Raw genomic sequence first — 26,004 nt, forward strand, 5'->3', positions numbered from 1 at the left:
TGGTCACCGAGTTGACACAACACACGTTTGACACACACACACACAAAAAAAAACAGTCCACGACACGACACGACACCCTCAGCACAAGTTTGCGGCAAACTTCCCCCCACGCATGGAGTTCCACGACGCTATCGATTAGCAGGTAACTCCATTTTGTTTTCTATCATGTTGCCTTGCAAACGTGTTAGTGCCACCTTAAAAAAAAAAAGAAAAAAAAGGGCGACAGGTGTTTCGTCTCACGCGTGGGCTGAGCACAAGACGACGTTAATTTCGTGGGACTAATGGCGAACAACACAAACACACGTTTATGGAATACTTTTAAAAGACCAAATATGCCACTTGTGACTATTATTCTTATTATTTTTTTGTTTTGTTTTGCGTCGCCTCAGGTCAAGTTGATGTTAGCTTAGTTCCGGTTGGACCAACTGAGCCGCCGGCACTGCGCATGCGCCAATTACCTCCTTGGCTGCCTCGAGGCAACATACACACGTGCACACACAGTAAATATACAAAAGCAGGAAGTAGAAAGGAATCATTACTAACCCGGCTGCATTCAAAGGTTGTTAAGTTATTGGCGGTCCATGAATAATAAACAAATAGACATTTGCGGTAGTGTTTATTCCTACAGTCCCCATCAGTCTGAGGATGACGTCTCTGAGGCGTCATGGTCGCCCTGTGTTCGTCTTTATTTTTCTTGCTCGCCTGGAAGACTTGACAGCTAGCATACAAGAAGCATTATGAGGTTTTATTTAATACAGAGTAGTGGCTCACTTAAGTCGGTCATGTCCTTGAGCCTTCTTGAGCCTTTTGTGCCACCGTACTTCCTGTCAAAATAGCATACAGATTACATTGGCCCAATTCTGCCTATAGCAACCAATGGCCACTTAGGTGCTGAATTCCAATAAGCACATTTTATAATCCACTTGTGTTTTTGCAATTTATGATGTGACTGAGTTTTTTATTTATTTTTTATTTTTTTGTTTGGACAGGCATGGAGGCAGAAAGTGGCGTCGGGTCTCTGGACCTGAGCCACCTGACGGAGGAGGAGCAGGACGCCATCTTGCAAGTACTCCAGCGGGACTTGGAGCTACGACGCCAAGACGAAGGGCGCGTAAGGTCAGAGGTGAACCACGTCGGTCCACAACATTCGGCTCACCTGCTCCATTGCAATTGGCTGCGCAAGCGTCACATCGTTAGGAACACTTCAACCACAATGTCATGTAAAAGCTGGAAAAACGAAAGGCGATCAAAAATGGTTGGGGAAAAAAGGCCGACTTCCTGTTTTTTTTTGTTTGTTTTTTTTACAACGTGCGTTTTGGTCTGTTTATTTATTTGGTCTTTGCGCGGCCTCATCTCTCGAACCGTACGTCCGACCAGGGACATCCGCGACTGCTCCACGACATTGCATTCCAAAGATTGAAAATGTATACTGTGCTGTATAATAAGCAGGGCCGTAACGATCATCACGATACGACATCATCACGATATAAAGCTCACGATACGATAATTATCACGATATTGCCGGGCGGTTGACAATATTTAAAAAAGGCAACAATATTGTTTAAAAAAAAAAAAAACTCATACCAAAAAAAAAAAAAAAAGCTTAAATCAATACAATAAAGGGGGGGGGGGGGGGGGGGTGAATACTGTGCTGTATACTGTAATGAATACCGCTAAAAGGAAACCAAAAAATGGATGAAAAATCCTTCATAATAAACTAAAAATCATACAAAGAAAAAAAAACATGTTTAATGCAATTTGGGGGGATTTATATACAATTAATGGGATTTTTTTTTTTTTTTTTTAATTAACGGTGGATTTCCATTATCACGGGTAGTTTTTGGAATGTAACACCCGTGATAAAACGAGGGAACGCTGCACTTGGGGCTCAAATCCAAAAGACACAACAGCACTTCCTTATGCCTTGAAATGAATCGCTTCACGTATGTAGTTGCCGTCCAAAGCGAACATAAAGGCCAAGGCGTCGAACAGGACACGCCCACACGTGCCCTTGACAATTTGATTAATGCGTCCGATTTGCCTCCCAAGGTAATCAAACAAGAATGTCGCCGTCATGCGTGTTTGCTGTGTCAACAGGATGCTGGCGCAGAGCAGAGCCGACCCGGCGCAGCTGCACTCGCAGTCCGGGGCGTGGTTCCGCGAGGTGACCAGCGGGCGGCACCGCGGCCGCATGTCCGGCTCGGACCTGGTGCGCGCCACCATACGCCGACGCACGACAAAGATCACCGGTTTCTCTTTGTTTTTTGTTTTTTTTCCTCAACAAACTCTTGATATCATCAAGTGATGTAACCAATAAGGATTTTTGTTTTGGTTTCCATAGTAACGGACTCGTTGGGAGTGGATCTGTTCAACGGCAAGGCGGATGATGAACCGTCAAGCAGCTCCTCCCCGGAGGCACGATTGAGAGAGTCTGCGGAAGACAGTCCAGGGTCTTTTATTTTTTTTTTTAATTGTCCTATTTGTTGTTTTTTGATGACGTCTTCCAACTTTTCTTTGTAAAATTTTCAGGAGTCCATCCGGCTTAGTCTCTGCACCCAGCCGGGAAAGAATTGCAACAAAGGTGTGTCAAGTCATTGTTCATTGTTGTAATGGTGGAATTTTTCCATATATGACATTCTGTTGTTGTTTCAGCAACATTGCAAAAGGGAGTCCGTGTCTCTTTGCATCCTGACCGACTTGGAAACGTTACCTTTGCAACCAAACATTCCACAACACTCTCGTTCCAGCCATGCGGTACGCGCACGCACACACTCGATTGCTTCTAGATGATGAGTCGGCCTTGTAGCGACGCAGGATTTTTTTTGTCCCCCGCGCGCAGCTCGGCGGCGGCAAGAAGAGTCTGTTCAGCTCGGGAATCATCGGCGCGGTGGAGGTGTGCGGCCGCGTGCAGTTCTCGCTCGCCTACGACGGCCACAAGGGGGAACTGCGCGTCAAGGTGCACCGCTGCGAGGGCATCTCGCCCGTCGCCGATGAGAACCGCTCGGACCCGTGAGTGGCCTTCAGTTTGCAACATTTTGCAAGTATTTATTTATTTATTTTTGTCCAATCGGGTCTCAGCCTTATGAAGGTCCAAAACGCCAAATAAAAAAAAGACCATCTTGCTTGCGAGGAGGCTCATTCTCCTAAAATGGACTCATTCAACCCCTCCTACACATAATAGGCGGATTCATGAAATTTGGCATTGTGTTCAATCTGAGAAGATCAGATTGTCCTTCGGGCTTTCCGCAACACTTTTTGCTACACATGGATACCTTGCATATTGATGCAGAGAATCAAAGAATGTTTATCTTTTTTCAATAATTAGTTTATCCCCGCTTTTTAATATTTAGTTGTGTTTATTTACTAATTATTATTTATTATTTTGTTTTATTATTGTCCTTTGTTTTTCTTTCAATTTATTATTTAATTATTTTATGCTTTTCCCTCAGTTTTGGAATGTATGGTGTAGCTGTGTGATTGAATGTGTTGTTTGGGTGGGGAATACCGTTTGCCTGAAATTTGGCGTAATTATTTTTTTCATGCTTTGTAAAAGCTGATGGCAACTTGTTAACACATTCACTGCCAGCCCAGCAAAAATCCATTATTTGACGTCTTTTTCTGTCAATGGCAGTCAATGAGTTAAGATGAGATGTAACCAAAATTGACAGATTTTTAAGCAAAATTTGCCTTAAAAGGTTAAAAAAAAAAAAAAAAAAGGATGCTGCAATGTAATCACAAAATATATTGGAACTTTGTGTTTAACACATTCACTGCCAGCCCAGCAAAAATCCATTATTTGACGTCTTTTTCCGTCAATGGCAGTCAATGAGTTAACATGTTTTTTTGTGTTTTTTTATTCCCCCCCAATTGTATTCACTAAAAAATGAAAAACAGCAATAAAAATATTTGACAAAAAATAAAAAATAAATGACTAAGTGGGAATAAAAACAGATGCAAATGGTATATAATTTGGAAATTATAGACCAATAAAACACATATATAAATGGAAAGAAAAATATATGTAAATACATTTGCATGCAATTTCGTAATTATATTTTTATATCCTTTTTTATTTTCACAATTTCTTTAATCATTTATTTATTGTTAATTTTGGCTGTTTTGGTCCATATAGCCAAGTTGAAATGTTACCGCCGCCTCAACTTGCAACTTGAGTTGCTCGGCAACAAGTCGAGGTGACTTTGACACATTTGAATAAGACATTTGAATAACATTTCGACTTGGCAGCATGGACCAAAACTGCCAACATTTAAAATAAATAAATGAATGATGAAAGTGAAAAGAAAAATTGATATATAAATGCAATTAAAATAAAATAAAATGTATTTATTAATGTGTGTGTGTGTGTGTATATGTATATATATATATATATATATATATATATTTTATTATTATTTTTTTTTCCCCTTTATATTTTTTTTTGTGGGATATAATTTTCGAATTATATATATTTTTTTTAGATCCGTTTCTATTTTCACTTTTAGTCATTTATTTATTTAGAATGTTGCCAGTTTTGGTCCTCCATACAGCCTCTCTGCGTTGCCATGTCAACCTAATCTGACCCTGAGTTTAGAAATCTGGTGGCAGATGCACCTTAAACAAACTTAGCAATTAGACTGTTTGTTTATTAACCAATCAGACTTCAAATTTTCTTCATTCATCAGCAATTCCAATTGAATGTTTGTTGTTTTTTTTTTTTTCAAATTATTCTGCGGACCCTCAAGTTTATGGAGGACCAAATTTGTCAAAATGTAAATTATATTTAGTAATTTTATTTCCATGTACTTTTTTGGATTTAATTTTAATTTTTGAACGACATTTTTTTTAAATAAATTTTTATTTTTACTTTCAGCCATTTATTTATTTAGTTTTTTATTTTATTGTAATTTTTTTTATTTGTATTTATTTATTTTTTTTTTAATTTTGGCAGTTTTGGTCCTCCATATGAGCCAGGGTTGTTTTTTGCTGCTCTTCAGGTACGTCAAATGTTACCTGCTGCCCGACGTGTCGAGTCGCAGCAAGAGGAAGACGGCTGTGAAGAAGCGGACCCAGAATCCCGTCTATGAGCAGACCCTCAAAGTGAGATCGTCATACGCTGTTGGGACACAACATTAGGCACACCCGTCAATTCCAATGTGATTTTTTTTTCTTTTTTTTTTTGTTCATCTGCCCCTGCCCAGTACAAAATCTGCCAAAACGAGCTGAATGGTCGCACCCTGAACCTGTCGGTGTGGCACGACGAGCCCCTGGCCAGGAATGTTTTCCTGGGTGAGGTGGAGGTGGCGCTGGGCCCCTGGGACTGGACCTGCACGCAACCACTTTGGCGGGACCTGCAGCCACGGGTGACACTCACACACCAGCATAATGGCCACTACATTAGGAACATCAGCACAATTATTGTTCAAATTGGCCCTCGAGTTAACGGACACTGAATCAAAATGGTAGATGTTTTGCGTCTTTTTTTTTTTTGGTATTTTTTTGCTGGATTATGCATGAGAGGTATACGGTGTCCACCAAACCAAAATGGCCGACTTCCTGTGTGGATGTGGGCGTAGGTTCCACAGACTTATTTTTTTTTTTGTGTGGGACAAATCAAACTATATTTTTTTAGGTTTATGTTTTTACTCTTAGAGTAAAAAAAAAAAAAATGACAAACCAATATGTGACATGGGTAAGCGATGTGCAGGGGTACCTAATGAAGTGGCCTGCTATATCATTTTGTGGCCTCGCTGGAGAAGACGCAGATTCTCTTTGAATTTCAACGACGCTTCTTTTATGTCATGTTTTTGGGGCCAGCTCGACTTGAGGCCGGACTGCATCAGCAGCCGCGGCACCCTCCTCTTCTCCATCAAGTTCATCCCGCAGGGATTGGAAGGTGAGCAAAACAAGGTGCGACTCCCGCCTAGAAATGACGACGAACGTCTCCTTTTGCTTGCGTTCCTTCCAAGGTGGCGCGCCGCTCACGGGGGAGCTTCACATTTGGCTTCAGGAGGCTCGGGGCCTGCTGTCGAAAAAAGGGGGCGCCATCGACTCGTTCGTCAAGAGGTTTGCGCGCTCGTCCGTGTGTTGTGTTTTCGGCGGTTGTCATGGCAACCGGCGAGGACCGCGTCTGCAGTGCCTCATTGCCGGACCTTTTCAAAGTTGTGCATGTCACGGTTTTTAAAAAGTTTGCTGATGACACGACTTTTTTTTCATTGTGCTACAGAAAATCTGGAAACAGATTCTGAGTTAAAAAGAGTTAAACGTACCAAAAATGTGTTTGTTTATCTTTGAATCTAGACAAAACATAATTCATAATCTTCGGTGCTAGACAAATTAAATGCCACGTCCAAAATCACAGTTGACTCAATTGTGTTCCAATTCATGCAAATTGATCTCCTAAATAAGAAATAATGGCATACATTATTTTGTGAATTATTAGTGCTAAAAGGTGCACTGATCCCAAATCCAAAACGATGCAACGCTGCCATCTACAGGGATCTGTAAGTCATTACAGCACATGTTCTACTGCTTAATAGAACAGAAATTTTTGGAAGAGTCGACTCCTTTTGGTAGGCTCGGTTCTAATGTTTTGTGGGTAAAAATGGCTGCCAATATGGGAAACTCTGCAAACACCTTGCACTAGTTTTGCTTGGGATAATTTGCCTCAAAAAGGTGGTTGGTGCAGTGGGGGGGGGTGGTTAATTCACACTAGAGAAGTGAAGGTCACTCTACCACCCTTGTAGAACTATAGGAAAAACATGTGTAAAGTGGTATTTTATTTTTATTTTTGAATAAACATTCAAAATAAAAATTAGGGGCGCCATGTAATTAATCTCATGGCCTAAATAGTTAAAAAACAAAAAAAACTCACGATTTATCACAATTTTATCTGTTCTAAATATACAACAAAATATTTTTTTCTTAAGTTTTCACTCTTCTTCACATAAAAGTGAACTGATAAACTAAACTAATAAAAATGTCTGCATCTTTTTTCAGCCATTGGTGGCAATGGCATAATAATTCATCAAATTAAGTTAAACTTAAAACGATGTACAAAAAAAAAAAAAAGAGCGTTATATTGATTTTGAGGTAATTTCTCTGCCACTAGATGGCGTCATTGCTTTCGCAAGAGTGTTCTCCTTTCACATAAAGAGCTGAGCTATTTAATCTTTAACATGAAGAAACTTTCTTTTTTTTAACTGTGCACTTGGGATAGTCATGTTTCTTTTTATAATCCACTGCTTTAATTTCATTTGTTTATCGAATAGGAACAACTTGTAAGTATATAAATATGATAGAAATAATAGGGAGTACTATGTAAGTACTCCTTGAACATGTAAATTATGGGATTTATTGTTAACAATTAATTTTTTTCTTTTCTCCCTTTAACTTTGTATTAAATTTCAACTTTTTTTCTACACTTGTAATGTGTTTGTTTATATGTTGAAAACCAATACACCGAAACAAATTTGTGAAATTCTGCACATCTTAAAAATGGTAAAATACAACTTGACCCCAGTCTCCACAAATATACGGATTATTATTCAACTTATTACCGCTAAATTTTGATGTGGATTAGTGGAGTTCATCCCAGTACAGGCTTTCCAATTAAGGGCCATACATTAATTGTGCGCTAAAAAAAATTAGTGGAACTTTAAATGAACTCAAAATTAACGCACTAAATCTGACACTCCTAATTTAAACATACATAAAAATAAATAATTTAGAGTGTATTTGGTAAAACAAAAAAATTATCACCATTTGCAATGTCTATCTTTTTTAGTTATGTACAAGAAAAAATGCCATATTTGAATGAGTCTTTGTTGTAATCCCCCCCTCCCCCCCCCAAAAAAAAGTTACATCTTGCCAGACGCCGGCTGCCAGAGCGGCCAGAAGACGCACGTGGTGAAGCGCTCCATCAGCCCGTCGTACAACCACACGATGGTGTACGACGGCTTCCAGAGCAGCGACCTGGTGGAGGCCTGCGCCGAGCTCGGCGTGTGGCAGCGCGACGGCTTCAAGCAGCACGCGATCGGCGGGATTCGACTCAGCTGCGGAACCGGTAAGACCCTTTTTAGGGATTGCAAAACTGAAGCAAAACAGTATAAATGCGTCGTCTCGGGCGTGCAGGGGAGAGTTACGGAGAGGCGGTCAGTTGGATGGACTCCACGGAAGAAGAAGTCTCTGTGTGGACGGCCATGATCAAAAACCAAAACCAGTGGATTGAAGCCACGTTGCCCCTTAGGACCAACCTGACACGCCGCTCGCCTGATTGACATTGTGTGTGCGTGATGCACATGGACTGAAAACCCTTACTGGCTACATATCCAGCCCTTTTTTAATAATTCTTCCCAGAGTAGCTATTGTAAATGAGCTGCATAATAATAACTTGTGACAATGTGATCTCCTTATGTAATTAAATGTGAAACACGTTTTTCCTGCTTGCTCATTAACAGGTTACCGGTAATCAGTGCTTTAAAATGCAATAGTTATGCCTCATGAACTTTATATTTTTGGACCATTTAAATTTAGTAAAAATGTATTTCTCCTAATTAAAAATAATGAGGGGAAAAAGCTGTCTTCAAGCCAAACATGCCATTGTGGTTTTACTGGTTTACATGCCAGGCCTTGTGGTGTGACAACAAATGATGTTGCTAACCTCTTTATGTTGTATGGAGGAAGTGAATTTAACTCAGTTCCATTGGCAAGTAGCGAACTTTTTTTTTTCTTTCCTCTCGGTCTCTCTCTCACATAAGAGGATTTATGCCGGTTTTTGCCACTCCCATCTGAAGTTACTGTCAAACAAAATGGAACAGGATGACAGCGCAATAGCTGTATAATACTGCCCCCGTGTGGCCACCAGGAGCCAGCACATTGCCCCTTGTGGATTAATGGGGGGATGTGGCAATGTATTTTTTATAAGATAAAATATAGAATGGCTCCCACCAAAAAAAAATAATAATAATAATAATCTGGAACAATTAAATGTTGTTTCCATTGATTCCAATGGGGAGAGGTGGTTTTATATAAAAGTGTTTAGTGGTAAGTGTAACGACCTCCTGAGTTTGTATATCAAGGCAAAACTATATTTTGCTGATTCAATATTGAGAGAATTTTGAACATCTACAGTTGCTAGGCCAGTACTTTTGCTGCTGTTTATATTTTAATTCACCTGTGATTTTTCCATAATGCGCATGCGTATAACATCCAGGCTACCACTTCCGCCGTTAGCAAGATGGCTGCTTTACCAAACATTTCTCCCCTGAGGTTTAACTTTAAAAAAAAAAAGCTTAAAACTTACATACGAAAATCAGATTACTAGCGACAGCATTTTAAAACATTCCAATAAAAGTAGCCGTAGCGCATTAGACGTGTGTGGTGACGTCACCAAAGCCCTAATGTAGAGGAGCATGGCGCTTTTCAGTAAAAGTTTTTCTAAACCACGGAAAGCACTACACAATTTGCTACCGTTGATAAGACAAGTTGAAAACGAACTGTTCATTTTTAGCGACGCTTTCTCCAACGCTATCCTCCCTCGTCCCCGTCCTTCCCCTTCGTTACTTCGGCAACGAGCCCCCCCTCCCGTTTCCCCTTCGACCGACATGCTCCCACGCTAGTCAGGAATTGAACGATGACGACACCCAGCCAGGTAAACCGGTAAATTCCACACAATACAGAAGTAATAGAATGCGTTTGTGCCGCTGTGCAAACTTGTGTTGCTTGCTAAGGTGACTCCACGGCAATTTCCGGCCCCAGGTCGTCCCTTTTGAGGCCCAAACTAGGGGGCAAACATGTCCAAGAGGCTGATCCAAAACCTTGCCAAGACCTTGTCAAAACAAGTGGACCGCTGTAAGTTATTATGCGGACAAGATTAATGTCAATTTGACTGATTTATGTCATTAGTTCTTTATGTAACCTTTTGTCACATCTTTTCCTCACATGCACCTTCTCCTGTCTTATCAGTCACTCAAACAGAGATCGAGTGCCTTATTCTCGAGTTTTACTCCATCCTCGGACAGACGACGAGTACTGGGAAAAGCAGTTTGGATGAAAGGAAGTTTAGAAGTGTACTGACAAATGAGTTTGGTCTCACCAACAACACCATCATGGAAAGAGGTTTCACTTATGGCACAGAGATGTTATTTTTTATTGTTTTTTTAAGTTAGTTTGAAATGTGATGACATGATCTGATTTCCAGTTTTTAGGACGTTTGACAAGGACAACGACAGCTTTGTCAGCTCCAAAGAGTGGGTGGAGGGCTTGTGCGTGTTCCTCCGTGGCACCTTGGATGAAAAAATCAAATGTAAATGGGACAATTATATAGATATAAAGCGAAGTGATTTCCAGCTTGTCTAATTAACCTGCCTTACCTCCCCCACCTCAGACTGTTTTAAGGTGTACGACTTGAGCGGAGACGATTACATCACCAGGGAGGAGATTCTTCTCATGGTGCGAAACTGCCTGCGGCTGCACGGCGAGGAGGACCCTTTTGACAGCATCAAAGATCTGGTGGAGATCACGCTCAAGAGGATGGTGAGACGTTCAGCACGGCACACTTCACCGACAAACATACAATCATAATATTTCCATGGACAGGATCACGACAATGATGACAGACTGTCTTTCGAAGACTACAGAAAGTCTGTGACAGAGTTGAACATTGTGCTTGAAGCTTTCGGGACGTGCCTTCCCAATGCCATGGTAACAAAATTCTAATGAGTACAGGTATAAATATTACACATAGATGGCATACTATGCCAATAATTAATTAATCTTATACCTGTTTTTTTTTCCCAGAGGATTGAGATGTTCGAGCAGCGTGTATTCAATAATAAATTGGACCGCAGATGAAGTCCAAAAGTGTCCAACTATTTTTTTTTATATACACACAAATAGCTGTTTGTTTTGTAATGTGTAAATAAAGTGGGTATTTAAATGTTTGTTGTTGTTGTTTTTTTTGCCGCAGTGAATCAGACAACTTTATCATTGATTTTCTCCATCAGTAAAGCAACTCCTGCACAAGATTGATTGATATGTGGATAATTTTTCATTGTGCTACCAACAGATAGAACATCACTTAGTTGCCTTTTAGAAATTACAATTTTATTTATATTCATTAATGTAAATGAACACATTTACTAAACAAGTTTGTAGAGTTGAAGCGGGGTACTTACTGTCTATAGGTCGCTTGCACATCGTAATGCATCATGGGAGTTTTTCCTTCGGGCGCCATATTGGGTGTCCGCCGGTTCACAAGGTACACTCGCGAGTTACACGGTAGAGCTTATCAACCTGATGTAATTTTCGCAGTATTTTCACGATTTACCGGAAGATCAAAAACAACGATACAGGCAGAAGGTGTCTCTGTGTGGCGGGATTGATCCTAATTACGTCCTGACCAAGGGTGATTTTTTTTTTTGACGGAGAAAGCTTGCTGGCCAAATGTGACATCTCTGGACATCTTTCCCTACCTCGTGTTGACAACATGCTCCATAACACGCCAACAAATCCCTGGAGGCTTACAATTATTTTGTAAGCGGGTGGATACAGAGTGTAAACTTTAACATCGCATCAGAAGAAACTGTTGCACGTAAGTAAACCACATGGTGTTGGTAATTCTGCACACAAAAATGTTGATTTGTTCTCAGGCTTCCTGTTATTGTGTTTACATGCACAGCTAGGTTTACCTGATGTGGTTTTTCTAACAATTTTATAACAGGCAAATATGGCAGAGCGTATAAGAATAAAAAGTAACTATGCACAGCCTCCCCGTGGCTTAATTAAATTTAATGCTACCCTTTCACTAGTTACATGTTACTTAATCAACTTATTCTAAATGGTTAAGGTTAACCACTCTCAGAGGACGTATTTTTAGTTTCAGTTTCCAGTACAATAAAACGTGTTCATGGTAACTACTGAGCATACTGACAGCTTTTCTTATGATCTCACGGTTAAGGAGGCTCTCACAACACCCAATTTCTGTCTGGTGCCAGATGGCAACAATTCCCATCACTTGTCACGACAACACCAATAGTATTACCAGGTATGTATGGCTTTACTTTTTGTAGTTTCTTATTTAATTCTATGTTTCATATTTTCATTACAATGTTTGTAATATTTTCAGATTCAGGCACAGATGAGTTTAACTGGACGGGACTTCTGCGACTTTGTGGTGTGGACAAAGTGTGATTGAGCGAGTCCACCCAGATCGCTCGTTTTGGCCAGTTGGAAAAGCCAGAGTTTTTTTTTCCCAAAATCCCCTCCTTACCTGAACTGCTCGGGAGAGCATTTACTAGATCAGCAGTGGACTTCCAGTGTTCCTGCTCAGCCGCTGTCACCTACCACTTGCTCATGTACTTCAAAGATGCGGAATAAAGTAGTTTTTTGTGCTGCAGCAGATTGTAAAATCAAATGATATCACTTGAAGTGTGCCAATCTAGACTGCCAAAAGGACAGTGGTTTTGTGACAAGTGTGAAACAAGGATTATTGGGAAAACTGTAACACAGTACTGGTACTTGTCTTACATTAAACAAATTTAAAAGAGAGCAACTTTTTCCTCTGTACATAGCATAATGAAAGTCATTGCGTACCCCATCAACATTACATCATACCGTCATCTCAGGATGGTAGGCACCTGTGCTAAAATAAACTACATTAATTAACAGTTCAATTTTTAACCCTGAAATTACTACATCTAATCATTATTCACTTCATTTTTTGTGCTTTTAGAAATAATAGAGATTTATGCCATTACTTTAAGAGGGACCATATTGCCATATTGAGTCAAATCCTGTCATTTGTATTATGTATAGCTTTGTAAACAAACCCAACAATAGAATTTGTATAAACGCTGCCTTTATTAGCGCCAAACAAACAGTCGCATGTTGTCCTCCTCCAATGCTTTGATGCTCGCCTTCGTTTCCATCATGTCATTGGCAATCAAGTCGGTGTGGCATGAGATCCCTAAAGAAAAAAATAAAGAAAAAATCACAAAAAAATACGGTACCAGTAATAGGTTTAATATAGTAAAGTAGTATAGTTTTTTTGTCAGTGTAAAAGAAATGTACACATTTTGTTGCATTTTTTAATGTATGAACATTGCTACAGGCAAATACTTATTTCTATAAACACTTCCAAATGTCTCTAAAATATAAGGTGCGTGTACACACACAAACAAACACATACATTCACTCATGCATACAATATATCATGTAATGAATTATGAGTGGCATACCAGAGTCAATGATGTCAGCAGTACTTGAGGGTACAGGTTACTGGAGCCATCTGGCTGCATAACTGCAACAATCTCTGCCACTTCGAGTCGTCTTTTCTTTGCTTGTCTCTCCTGTGCACGTTCATATCTTGGCACCGACTGGGCTGAGACATAGATGTTGTAACTTGGGACCCAACTTTAATGTTGGAGCCCAGTCGGGATGATTGGACAGAAAAACGGGCGCAGGGCGACCTGTTAAAATAAACAAATATATAAACAAATAAAATATGGAAAGACTGGTTATTTTACCGCAGTAGGGTGGCCGTGAATAAGTTCTTTAGCATGATGTGTAGGCTACCGGGGCTCTGTTTTCTTGCATCACCCCCTTCTGTCTCTTTTTTTCCAAGTTCACATTTTGCCACCAAAAAACATGTTATCGGCATTAAAAGCCCAAGACTAATTAATCCAATTTCAGCAGTAAACACTTTGCACTGGCACTACTTGGGTGAAAATGTTCGATGTTAGCTTTCGGCTAACGTCCGCTAGCCAGCTTGTACTACCGAACTTGCTTGCTCATGAATCCAAAACATAAGCAACTTGCCCATATATGGGCGGTCGAAACGTTATTAATCCTCATGCATTAAATAAAGGTAAACAAGCTTACCGCTCACAAAGTGATCGCTGCACACACGAGCCCAAAGTAACGACTTCCCTCCGGAGTCCGCACTCCTCTGTCTCCAGGCCCTGGTTCCTAATTATTTTCGGAATTCGGAAAAAAGACCGACCATTTTCCCCCTTGGCTTTGTTCGAACAGCCAACGATGCAGCAACAATGTACCATTTTAAACGCAGAAAACAAACGTGATAGATACGTGTCCGAATCATTACGTAAATGGAGGCCACCCAGCATGGCGACTACGAGAAATCCGAGGCGGAAGTGACGACATGTGCAAGCGACCTACTAAAGATGTTCCCAACGTGAGCCGACTTTTAAGTTTTAACTTGTGTTCTTTCGCGTTTGACAGCTAAGTTGAAAGTCGTGTTTATTCTGGTTATTTAAGGAAATTCACACACACATAAAATGAAACAGAAATGCCATGTTTGTAAAAATGTAATATCGAACAAGCAAGCGATTGTTTCTGTTGAACTTTACGGAAACGTTGCGTTGTTGAACACACTCCAAAATAAAAGCTCTGTCCGTTTCAAAAGCATGCGTGCTTTGTCTTTTGAAAAGCGAGTAAGTTGCGCAAACGTCTAGAAGACATTTAACTTCGCGTCGCATTTTGGAAGGTGTCCGTGAACCATTTTAAATGGATTTGATGGAAATTCTAAAAGTTCCTTTTAATCACATAGCTTGCAGACTCAAGCAGCGTTCGTGCGACTGTTTTCGCTAACTTTGACAGCATTGTTTATGCAATCGATTTCCTATTTTATGCACTTCAAAATAAAATACGAGGCCCCTTTCGACAGCAGCGGCAATGTACGAATCTAAACCGCGATAGATTTTATTTTGAAACACTTGGCAAATGCGCTTCCTATATCTAAACCAATCGCTGTTGGAGCGCGTCGACGGGAGTTGTTAGCACGATTAGTTTTTCACCTGGCACAATATGATTTAGTCAAAGTTCACTTGCGTGACAACATGTTGAGTGGCATTCAACCCGTGACGGTTGTGTTTATCAACGCAAAAAACTGCTTCCTCCATTTGCCAGCTAAGCTAATTTCTCATCTGTCGCTCAACGAGGTAAGCTAGCGACAGTTAGCCGAAGTGGCTACCTACTCAGAAGTTTGGCCAAACATTTACACTTGACTGAAAGACGCCTACACGTTTTAGATGTTATATATCTCACCGAGCAGATTCCCAGTTAACAAAAGTAGTTAGCGGTAAACCAATGTTATTCCCAGCAAAAGATAAACGCACACGCAATGCGGTGTGTAAATGAACGAAAATAATGTTAGCTGCGTGATGTAGCTATCAGTTTCCTTCGATTAGAGCAAAATTTGTCCGTCTGAAATTCTCAACTAAACTGTGTGAACTTGAGAAGAATGATTTCCATCACTTTCACCAATTGTTTGATCGCCACTGACCACAGTTTGGTGACGAAAGACGTTACTCGTGTCACGGCAATTAATTTCTACAGCATCTCCCCCTAATACTTTGCCAGTTATGCACATTCTTTGTCACTGGTGGTAAATGATTAAACTTTTGGTAGTTTTGGTCCCACTTTCTCCACTTTACTGGGTTCCTGCCTCATCCTCCCCACAACACACCATCAGGGTTGTTTTGAGTCAAGTATGCAGATATGCGTGGGAAGATGGAATAGTTCACTAACTAGCAAGATAGAGCAAGTATTTGTAATGTGCAAATTGAAGATGCCTTCATGAATGAGGAACTATAACCTGTGTTTTGTTGTTTAATTTTAAAAAATTAATAGTTAAAGGCACCAAAAAAAAATCCACACAATTAGGAATATTATGTAAAATAGACACATTGACCTATCCGGATTTCATCAGTGCTTTGGCCACATTTTTACACGGTGCACAGCTCAGATGGCTTTTGCTGCTTCCTGTCCTCCAGCGATAATGGCAGTGACTTGTTTCAGAATCAGGCCTTGGAGCTATCCAGCAGTCACGGCGGCCCTCCTGTGTTCCTCAGCTGGACTCTGAGCAGCAGTAACTCTGGCTTGGACAGTCACCACGTGGAGCTGTGCAGACACCTGGCAGAGAAGCTGGGCCTGCGGGACGGAGAGGAGGTAAAAGACCATTTGTTGTTGTCGTGTGACCACTGCAGGTAAATACGATTGCTGTGCTCCTCAGGGGTTCGTGAGGACGTGTCAGCAGGTGTCGTCGGTGCACCGAGTCTTTGTGGAGCCAGTGTCGGCCGATGACTGGGAGATTTTGGTATGTTGTGGTATGACTTCAGTGAGATGAAAAATTGTGCTTCATGGTGTGCTTTATGTGTCCTGACGCTTGAAGGAGCTCCATAGTGGTGTGCTGGAGCAGAAGCTTCTGGATCAGATCAGAGTGGTGTTCCCAGCTGCTGTTTTCCCCGTGTGGGTGGATACCCACACAGTCATCTACACCCAAATAGGTACAAAATGCAGCAAAACTCTCCCCCTCCCCCAAAAACGGTGTAAACTCTTTAGTACAACATTGTGTATTCTTCCTGAAAACCAAGTAGAGCTTTTATGATTATGAATTGAGGTTTTAATTGTTTTTATGAAATTTTTTTTTTTTCGGGGCAAATTGTTAAAGAAAATTTTTAAGAAAAAGTAGTACTAGTCCAAACATATATGTTTAAATTTTTCAAGAAAATGGTTATCTTGTCAGAGAGAGAAAAGAAAGTAAACACATAAAAATAAAACACCTTAATTAGGAAAACATGCATTAATTTTTTTTGGATAAAATAATAGTAATCTTACAAGCAGCATCATACAACTGAGTGGTTTGAGAAAATTATGTTGCAAGAACAAACATATATATATATATATATATATATATTTATTTATTTATTTTATTTTTTATTTTTTTCTTGCGTGACTGTATATAGCGTATGACTAACAAATGCCAAAAATCACCACAATAAGAAAATTTAATATTACATAAGGAACAGGCCAGAAGATTTTGAGAGCAAGAAATCAGTTTGGAACTTCCTAGCAAAAAGGTCTTTTCTCATGTTTAATGAATTTGTGTAATACAAGAGTTTCCGTACTCTTTGAATTGAACCACTGAAATGAAAGAATATTTTTTTCAACCGAGGAAAAATCTGTTCAATTATTCTGTTTTTTATTTTTTTTTATTTTTTTTTTTATTTTGGACTGTATGGGAATAACTGCTGTTGCAAAAAAAAAAAAAAACAGCAAAAAGACTTGTCTTGACTGCTTTTTTTTTTTTTGCGGCTACATTTTCAAAATGGCTGATTCAGCTGTCCTTTGTGCAGCTTCTTTGTCGCCTTCAGTGCCTTACGGTCGCCTGGAGCCCTTCACAGAGCTTGTGGTGACTCCCAAGAAGCACACCAGCCGTCTCGAGGAGTCTTCCCGTTTCCACTTGGACCCCACACCCGCACCACCTCTTCAAACTGTTCCATCTTTGAGTCAGCAGTGGGGTGGAATAGCGGGTCTAAAAAGTCTGTTTGGCTACATGACAAAAGGCACTCAAGACCAGGTTCGGGAGCTCCCATCATTACCGGAGATCCCTGTCCTGCTCGCTGATGCCCTCTACAGAGTATGCGGCAATGTGCCGCCGCCTCTCTCCAGTGCCGGCCACGTGGCGCCAGGCGTGCTTCACGTTTTCCCATTGAGCCACGCTGCGAATATGGACATTGCGGGATATCAGCCGGAGATGACGTATGGGTTGCTTTCCAAAGTGCCTTCGCCCAAGGAGAGAGTCAAGGCAGAGAAGAAGAAGAACGCCACGGGAGATGGCGGAGAGGAGGCGAAAGGCCAGGAGGACACGGTGGTGTGTTTACTGTGTCATGATACTGATATGCAAAGGCGAAACATGGACGGAGACATCCACTGTGGGAGAGTCTGGGTGAGACAGACAAATATCATTTAGTCATACACACTATTCTCTGCTCAAAACTGGCTCTCTGTTTTTGTCCCACAGATTCCTCCAGCCTTGGTTAGCAGGCTCAACATCCTCCCACATTCAGCAGTAAGAATAAAGCCAGTCAAATCAAGCATTAAAGAGGCGACCTCCATTCAGCTACAGCCTCGAAATCCATTGGTGAGTCCCAAGCAAGGGAAACAGACAGGAGCAACTCATGTTGGTCTTTATTCGAAATGTCTTTTCTCAAGTTCAGAACATAGCAACATCAGCGTTTCTTCTAGGGGGGAGGTACTAATCTCGTGTGAAAAGTGAGTAAAAAAATAAAATAAATAATTGTAACATTGGATAAAACATTAGAAATGTAACTGAAAATAGCAATATTTGCCTTTTTTTTTATACCTGGGGAAAATGGCAATCTTACTAGCAAAGCAAAATCATTTAGCAAAGTAGTACATCTCTTAAGGGAAAGCAGAAACATTCCAAGAACAGTTCTTTGTTCTCCTGTAAAAAATGTAATGTAATGTAAAAGATTTTTATTTTTTTTTAAGGAAACATAGTAAAAGTTAATATTTTTTTTGAGAGTCAGATTTTTAAAGAAAGTAAATTAGATTTTTTTGTCTCCTCCCCTAGAAAAGCCAGATTTTTTTTTGTGTGTGTGCGAAACTCATCAAGATGGTTCTGGGGGAAAAGCAATAATTGTTCCCAAAAGGTTTTTCTTTTCAAGAAAAATGTCACCAAATCATAAAAAAAAAGGCTTTTATTTCCATTGTAAATGTGAAACTATTTCAGAGAAAAGGATCAGTAATGTTAGAATATTGTATTTTTTTTTAGAAAATATAGTAAACATTGTGGGAATAAAATCTCTCTCCCCTGCCCCCATTCTACTGGTATAGTCTGGTCTTCTGTTCTATTTCAATCATGTTTTCCTTCCAAAACGTGTGTTGTGCTCTTGAGACGGAGGAAGTTGAGGAGGAGGCGATCCAGACGGCTTTCCTGGGCTGGCTTCACACTCAGACTCACCAACCTTTGGCCTGCTTGTCACCACGAGTTGGCTTCGTTTTCCTACGCGTCACTGACGGTAATTCATAACTACTTGCTTTGTTTAAAAAAACAACAACAAAATTCCCGAGATGCTCATTTCAACCACAAGGCACCTGAAAATGTTGGTCTTCACCTTCCAGACAAGTTGGAGTTTGCTGTCACGGTGCTCAAACCACAACCTGAGAGTGACCTGCCGGACCAGCTCTTTCTGTTGTCACCTTCCATCCTACAAAAGAATCACATCCAGGTTGGCTGGATTTGTTCTGGCATAAATGAGTTCACGCCATCACCATCTCATCTGCTACGTTCCACATCCAGGTAGTCCGAGAACCGGCGTCTGCACCAGCCACTGATGCGGACCTGCCAAAACAAGAATTCCCTTCGCTTGATTCTCTTGGGTGAGACAACAGAGTAACATTATTATTATTATTTTTGAGCACTTTTGCTATTAAAGCAAGTTTGTCTGTGTCTGCAGCGGTGTGGATGAGCTGAGCAGAAGAAGTTTTGAGTTCATCTCACACAGTCTGCTGGCTACTCCGTTGTCCAGAGAGCTGCTGGGAGGCGTTGGGCGAGGACTCAAAGGTGGAGCGCTGCTCATCACCGGCACCAAAGTGAGATGATGGCATGTGTTTGTTCGGTGTCTACTTCCTGTTGCACGGAGGCTTGGCTTCCACAAGCACATTTTCACGATACCGCTTAACAAATGTGTTAGACTGGCTACAAACTCAAACCACTTTATTGGGACTATTGCAATTTCACTAATAACATCTATTAGGGCTGAACAATATATCGAAAAAATATCGATATCGCGATATTGGCCCTTGCAATATGCATATCGCAAAGGCAAGCAATAAGTTTTATATGGAATTTTATGCTTTTTATATGAATTTGGCCAGGCATATGCTAACTAAAACGTGCATTGCCATCCGACAGTTGAAAATTATCAAGACATAATTACAATTAATTAACTAAGATTACATTAAGGTTGCTTATTTTGTTGCATGCAAAAATGTTTTTCTTTCATTAGACAATAAAAATGTAATTTCTTTAGATACGCTAAATATTGCAATAATATCCATATTGCTATGTTCAGCAAGTATATCGCATATCGCATGTTTTTCCAATATCGTGCAGCTCTAACATCTATGCATTTTTCAATGTTCTTTTTAGGGAAACCCACTTTTACAAGAAACTTCCCCCAGTCAGGAATAAAAGGGGGGGTCACCCATAATATTCATGCATTAAATGTGGGCAAAAACCTGCCAGTTCATCTAAAATGGGGGGGATACATCTGTTTGACAGGAAGAAAAAGTAAGCATGACGGGGAGAAATTTCAGGAATGTTTTTTTTAATAAAAAAAAAAGAAAGAACATTTCAATGAGAGGGTGGGATGAGTATTTTCTTCAGCATAATTTTTCAGCAAGCAACTTATCTGGGGCGGATTATTCAGGAGCACAGCAAAAAAAAAGTAGAGGTTAGGTACTTGAATTTTTTTTCAGAGAAATTAGTTTTTCCCAAACACTTTAAAAAGATGCATTTCAGAAAGAAAAGAACAGAATTGGAGGGTTTTCTCAACTCAACTTTATTCATAAAGCGCTTTAAAAACAGGCATTGCTGCATACAAAGTGTTGTACATGAAGTATAAATTGTTTTTTTTTGACTAAACAAAGTCAAATTGTAATTTGGTTAGTATATAATGCTTCCTTGTGGGTAACATTTAGCACTGTCACAGTATAATATTATAGTTTTTAAGAAAATATACAGTTTTTTTAAAAGATGAAAAAAAAAATTAGCGATGTGTATCTGTGTACTGGCAAACGTGTGCATGGCCTCTTTCTGTAGGGCAGTGGGAAAAGTGCCCTGTCTCGCGCCCTCTGCAGGAAAGCAGCAGACGACTTGGATGCGCATGTGGAAGTTGTGGAGTGTAAAAAGCTACAAGGTGGTTCACTGAAAAGCCATCCACACACCACAGTATCATTTCTTTTTTTACTCTAACAGCAAATTATTTCTGGTAGGCAAAAGGGCGGAGACGATTCGTCAGACGTTGCGGGACATTTTCACGCAGGCGGAATGGAAGCAGCCTTCTGTGGTCCTATTGGACGACTTGGACCATGTGACTCGGGTGCCCACCTCACCTGAACACGAGCGCGGCCCTGAGGCGCTGCTGCACCTGCACGTTGCGCAAAGTATATTCACAGCACAATTCACTTGGTTGTATTGTTGTTTTACGATCACATGCTGCTGCAGGCTTGCTGGACCTTGTGAACGAGATGGTGGAACTCGACGTGTTGATGTGTTTGGTGGTGACCAGCGAGAGCAAAAACTCCTTACATGGCACGCTCACTCAAGTACAAGGAGCGCACTTCTTCCAGGCCTTCACGCACATTCAACCACCTGACCAGGTAGATAAAGCAAATCATCAAACTGGCTGCTTGGCTATCTGACTGCAGGCTCATTGTTGACTTTGCCTGTGTGGGTGTGAGTGTAGCAGGGCTATTGTAGTGTAGGGATCTTCATTTTCAGCCAGTTTTTAAGTTGTTTTGAGCTTTCAGGGAGGTTCGGTTGGTCTATCTTAGTTTCAGCAAAAAACAAACAAACAAAAAAAAAAGCTTATTTTTGTTATGGGAAAGAAGGTGAGATTAATCATTGGACCTAACAGTCAAGTGTTCAAAATTGCCACCTTGTAGTGACATCACCTGAAGGCGCGTTTCTATTGGCTGCTGCGAGATGATGGCAGTATTTTTTTGTGGGACGCAATGTCAAATGTCCTTTGTCTGGTTAATACTGATACAAATGGACTTTTCTTCAACATAAAAATAGTTTTGTGAACATTGAAGGCAGTTTCAGTTTATGCTTTTATTCTCTGATGTTAATGAAATTGTCCTGGGATTGCAGTTGGCGTTGTTTTGTTAGCTTTTGTTAACTAAAATCACCTTTGTGTGCAGACCCAAAGAGAGGACATCCTTTTTCGTGCAATCCAAACAAAGTGTGCCCCGCCCCAGCTGGATTCTGCCAACTTGGATTTGGTGTCTGTTGCCAAGGAGACGGAAGGTTACCTCCCTCAAGATTTGCTGCTGTTGCTGGAACGAGTCCTCCACGCCAATGTTGCCCGCCAACAACAAACAGACCAATCTGGTAACGGTAAACATAAATTATGCCCCAATCCCTTTTACTTTAATTTTTAGCTTTGGTTGGCGTGGAGAGTTGTCACCACGTGTGGATGTAAACGCTGGGTTGTGTGTGTCCAGAAATGAGTTTGTTGCAAGAGGACTTTGACCAGGCTCTCAGGGACTTCACCCCACCCTCTCGGTGGGGCGTGGACCTCCACAGTCACAGCGGAGGGGGGCTGGAGACGGTAGGGGGACTGACGGAAGTGCGGCAGCAGCTGATGGACACCGTCTTGCTACCTGCCAAGGTTGCTCGAAGAGCGCACCCAAATGCATGCTGTGCGCTTTGGCAGGCGCTAACAGTAAGTGTTGCCTTTCAGTACCCGGTCCTGTTCTCCAAACTGCCCATCCGACATCGCTCGGGAGTTCTGTTGTACGGGGCGCCAGGCACTGGAAAGACGCTGCTGACCCGAGCTGTTGCCAAAGACAGCGGCATGAACTTCATCAGCATCAAAGTATGTGTGCAGTGGGGTGGGAGTTTCAAGCCACTGTAAGCCAGCTTGATCATTTAATTAAGTCACGCTTCCATGTACCAATAGAGGAGTTGCCATAGTGCATTTGTGTGTGCATTTTGTTTTTTTTGTGTTCATTACAGCTTGTCACCCTTCACATGCGTTGTTTGTGCTGTTCTGGTTAGTGTGTTCATTCAAATGTGTGTTTCAGGGTCCAGAACTTCTGAGTAAATACATCGGCGCCAGCGAGCAGGCGGTGCGTGATGTCTTCCAGAGGTGAGGGGGGCTTAATGTTCATCTCATTCTCACAACAGCACTTGAGATGATGGCATGGAGGCTTGTTCTCCAAGTTGGCAGTTTTAAGCCAGGGCTGCTGAAAAGTGTAAATCACCACCTTGGCCACAAGATGCTGACACTGATCTTGCTGTATGTAACAGGGCTCAGGCTGCCAAGCCCTGCGTGGTCTTCTTTGATGAGTTTGACTCGCTGGCGCCCAGGAGGGGCCATGACAGCACGGGTGTGACCGACCGTGTCGTCAACCAGCTTCTCACTCAGTTGGATGGCGCCGAGGGGCTGCAAGGTGGGCACGAGCGCATGTGTCTTACTTTGAAACAACACTGAAATAGGACTGTTGTGATATTTAACTCATTGCATGCTAAGAATAAAATGAGCTCAATAAGTTTACTGGATGCAATAATTCTTTGCTCCTCAGGCGGTGTGTTATCGTGACAGACCTCCTGTGAAACATAGACAAAAACCCCATCACCTGTGTTGTTCGAAACCATCAATGCAACTTGAAACCCTAATTTATAGTTCGGGAACATAATGTGAAACTGTAACCTCACCTTGAAATTAATGAGGCTGAAACTCTTACTGCACTTTGAAACACTATCACCTGCTTTTAAATTTTAGCATTAGTTTGAAGCCCTGAATGGGAACATGAACTCTGGTTTAAAGCCTTAACCATGAAATGGTATCTTAAAACCTTACCTAGAACTCTCAACTTGACTCTTTTGAATGTGGATCTGTGAGAGTTTCTCATGTTGTCTTTCAGGTGTTTATGTGCTGGCTGCCACCAGTCGTCCGGACCTCATTGACCGAGCTCTGCTGCGGCCAGGCCGGCTGGACAAGTCGCTCTACTGCCCTCCGCCTGACAAGGTCTGACCACGCCCATGTAATCTTCTTGGCCGCCTTAGCAACCTTCCTACTCTGCAGGAGGACCGCTTGGCCATCCTGAAGGTTCTGAGCAATGGTGTCCACTTGGCCCCCGACGTGGACCTGGAGGAGCTGGCGGCGTGGACTGAAGGCTTCACCGGGGCGGACCTGAAAGCACTTCTGTACAACGCCCAGCTGCAGGCACTAAATGGCAGCCAGCCGCATGTACGTGACAACGAGCGCTACTTGGTGCAACTGCCTTGGCGGAGGGCATGATGTCGTTTTGCTTTCAGGAGACGACGTGTGACATGAGCCTGTCCTCCATGGCGTTCCCCAACAACAGCAGCGGCTCTGATGAGTTGCCGGATGACGGCGACGGCGTCAGCCTGGAACCTGCTGAGCTTCAAGTGTCAGACAAACAACAGCATCAACCAAACAGCGGCGACGTCTGGAGGCTGCACTTCGGAAGATCCTTTGAGTCTGCAGAAGAAAATGTATGTACCACGAGTGTCGTACGGAAAGTTGTAAACACTTTAGAATCTGAGCCCCAGATTGAAAGCCAATGTAGTCATGCCTGAGAGACAGGAAGTTGGGAAATTTAGGCAGGCAGCAGCCATATTGGGGAGCATTCTCAAGGGGTCCTTCAATGTGTGTAGCCCGTTTTAGGCTCTGACAGACTAGACTTCCATTTATTTATTTTTTAGCCATTACACCCACCATGCGCTGTGGAAGATGACTATAATGACCAGAGCTTGTGTAGACAATCAAAAAGAAACAGGATATGAGATCCTGGCTGACATTTGTGTAAAATTGCCATTTTTTTCCAGGGGTTGTGCTCCACTGCCTCCAGACATGGTTTGGAAATTTTGGACTCTGAGCCTGGCTTTGCGCTGCCCCCCCTTGCCATGCCTTCCCTCCAGAGTGGCTTCCAGGAGCTCAGCGATGAGCAGTTGCGGCGCCTCCAGCAGGAAGTGGCGTGCATCAAGATCAATCACTGCAGAGTCAACGTATGCAAGTTGCCCATTATACTGCACTCCTTTGTCGCATTTACTCGCACTCTGCAAACTTGTGTTCAGGGGGAGCGAGCGTCTGTCCGGCCCAGGTCCAGGTCCAGGTCCAGCCAGCTGGGCTTCCTGTTGCGGCGTCGCCATGTCCTTGCTGCTTTGGATGACACGAGGCCGTCACTCAGCAAGGATGACTGGAGCAGATACACAATGCTGTGGGTGGAGCAACATCTGACACATGACAGACACACACAGCAAAACACAACAAACCCAATGTGGATGTTTGCGTTTGCAGGTATACGGCTTTTTCTGAAGGCAGAACCACCATGCTCACATTTCAACCAGGGCAACGTGTGACGCTGGCATGATGATGCACTCAAAAGTTCAATCGCTGTTTGCAATTCCTTGAACTGTTGTACATTGTGTACAAAGTGCCAAGGGTGACTCAAAGGAGAACTGGTGAAAATTTTTGAACACTAGATAGCATAATCTCGATGCTTCAGGTAATTGTGCAAAGGGAGCCTGCATGATATTTCAGGTCATTATTATATTTTTTCCATGGACTTTTCTCTTGTCTGATCCGCCCCCCTTTCAATCTGAAAGTACAGAGAAAACTCAACATTTCATTTCATTTCCAAAATTTTCATATAGTGGTTTCTTTTTTTTCCTGGCATGTTGCAAAAATAGCTATGACAATGCAACAATGCATCTATGGATTATTCTGTATCAAGTATTCTCAAAAAATAAATTACCAGTTTTAATATGGGCATAAATACATATGCTTTGTTTTTTTTGGTGGGGGGAACTTGAGTTAGTGAATTGTCATTGGTGCAGTGGTAATGTGAAGGATACGTGGTTTGTGGCAATCTGTTGGCCCTTTGGGGGCCCTGTCATCAATGCATGTTGTCAAATGTTAGGCCAATTTGCAAGATGCTTTTTATTTCAATTAATTGAAAAAGTGGTTTACCTGCAACCAAACACCTTCTAGGATGAACCTGTTGTATTTTTGTGGTATTAATTGTTCCGCACTCACCTTACTAATCCCTAATTTGTTCCTTACATGGAGCACAGGTTGTTGCAAAGTGCTTTTCAGATGCAGTCGAGAAGAAGGCTGGCTTTGATTGGCTCGGCATGCAGGAGGTGGTTCATCAAGGGCAGCCGACAGGGATGGCAAAAAATGGCGACCACATGCGGATGGACTCAGGTGAGTGCGAACACAAGCAATATGGCTCCCAGTCGTGTTCTGCTGCAGGATTTTAACGTTTGAGTTGATACGACAGTGCTTGAGCATATGTGAAAAAAACATTCCCATTCGCTTTACTTGGCACATTGTTTTGCTATTTCCCTTTTTTTGCTTGGCACTTAATGTTGGCCGTGTTTTTTTTTTTCTTTTCCAATTGTTGTGAATAACAACAGGGCTG

General features: G+C 41.7%; 3 protein-coding genes and 1 long non-coding RNA gene across 10 annotated transcripts; 3 read left to right on the forward strand and 1 right to left on the reverse strand.

The window, feature by feature from the left end:
- The first annotated feature begins 1 nt into the window (after nt 1).
- Nucleotides 2-8,434, forward strand: LOC144007669 (synaptotagmin-like protein 1). 2 transcript variants are annotated; one of them, XM_077507499.1, is made up of 13 exons: nt 2-142; nt 990-1,116; nt 2,098-2,249; nt 2,342-2,450; nt 2,530-2,581; nt 2,653-2,754; nt 2,840-3,009; nt 4,995-5,097; nt 5,199-5,360; nt 5,815-5,893; nt 5,967-6,063; nt 7,857-8,062; nt 8,131-8,434. In XM_077507499.1, exons 2-13 carry the CDS (start codon nt 992-994, stop codon nt 8,274-8,276), a joined length of 1,503 nt encoding a protein of 500 aa, XP_077363625.1. In that variant the 5' UTR covers nt 2-142; nt 990-991; the 3' UTR covers nt 8,277-8,434. The 2 variants fall into 2 exon arrangements, with proteins under 2 accessions (XP_077363625.1, XP_077363626.1); XM_077507500.1 differs by lacking the exon at nt 5,967-6,063 and having other exon boundaries at nt 5,815-5,907.
- Nucleotides 8,435-8,537: 103 nt separating this feature from the next.
- On the forward strand, nt 8,538-10,940 carry LOC144007670 (calaxin-like). Of its 5 annotated transcripts, none has more exons than XM_077507502.1 (7): nt 8,538-9,657; nt 9,729-9,849; nt 9,964-10,116; nt 10,199-10,303; nt 10,385-10,533; nt 10,597-10,701; nt 10,798-10,940. In XM_077507502.1, exons 2-7 carry the CDS (start codon nt 9,792-9,794, stop codon nt 10,849-10,851), a joined length of 624 nt encoding a protein of 207 aa, XP_077363628.1. In that variant the 5' UTR covers nt 8,538-9,657; nt 9,729-9,791; the 3' UTR covers nt 10,852-10,940. The 5 variants fall into 5 exon arrangements, with proteins under 5 accessions (XP_077363628.1, XP_077363630.1, XP_077363631.1 ...); XM_077507504.1 differs by having other exon boundaries at nt 9,757-9,849; XM_077507505.1 differs by having other exon boundaries at nt 8,538-9,649; nt 10,597-10,725.
- A 1,899-nt stretch (nt 10,941-12,839) lies between these two features.
- LOC144007672 (uncharacterized) lies at nt 12,840-14,626 on the reverse strand. Its single transcript, XR_013280304.1, has 3 exons — nt 13,879-14,626; nt 13,236-13,466; nt 12,840-12,964 (listed from the first exon to the last, which is right to left on the reverse strand). It is a non-coding gene; the product is annotated as an uncharacterized LOC144007672 (long non-coding RNA).
- Nucleotides 14,627-14,747: 121 nt separating this feature from the next.
- pex1 (peroxisomal biogenesis factor 1) lies at nt 14,748-25,358 on the forward strand. 2 transcript variants are annotated; one of them, XM_077507846.1, is made up of 24 exons: nt 14,748-14,957; nt 15,817-15,966; nt 16,031-16,114; nt 16,190-16,304; nt 17,154-17,746; nt 17,822-17,941; nt 18,719-18,842; nt 18,946-19,052; nt 19,124-19,203; nt 19,281-19,416; nt 20,648-20,744; nt 20,821-20,991; nt 21,053-21,207; nt 21,751-21,946; nt 22,054-22,220; nt 22,293-22,427; nt 22,636-22,700; nt 22,862-23,004; nt 23,479-23,582; nt 23,640-23,804; nt 23,873-24,073; nt 24,407-24,586; nt 24,656-24,798; nt 24,879-25,358. In XM_077507846.1, exons 1-24 carry the CDS (start codon nt 14,856-14,858, stop codon nt 24,949-24,951), a joined length of 3,606 nt encoding a protein of 1,201 aa, XP_077363972.1. In that variant the 5' UTR covers nt 14,748-14,855; the 3' UTR covers nt 24,952-25,358. The 2 variants fall into 2 exon arrangements, with proteins under 2 accessions (XP_077363972.1, XP_077363973.1); XM_077507847.1 differs by having other exon boundaries at nt 21,751-21,940.
- Nucleotides 25,359-26,004: the final 646 nt, after the last annotated feature.

This window comes from Festucalex cinctus, chromosome 19 (genome assembly GCF_051991245.1).
Source record: "Festucalex cinctus isolate MCC-2025b chromosome 19, RoL_Fcin_1.0, whole genome shotgun sequence".
Taxonomy (NCBI): Eukaryota; Metazoa; Chordata; class Actinopteri; order Syngnathiformes; family Syngnathidae; genus Festucalex; species Festucalex cinctus.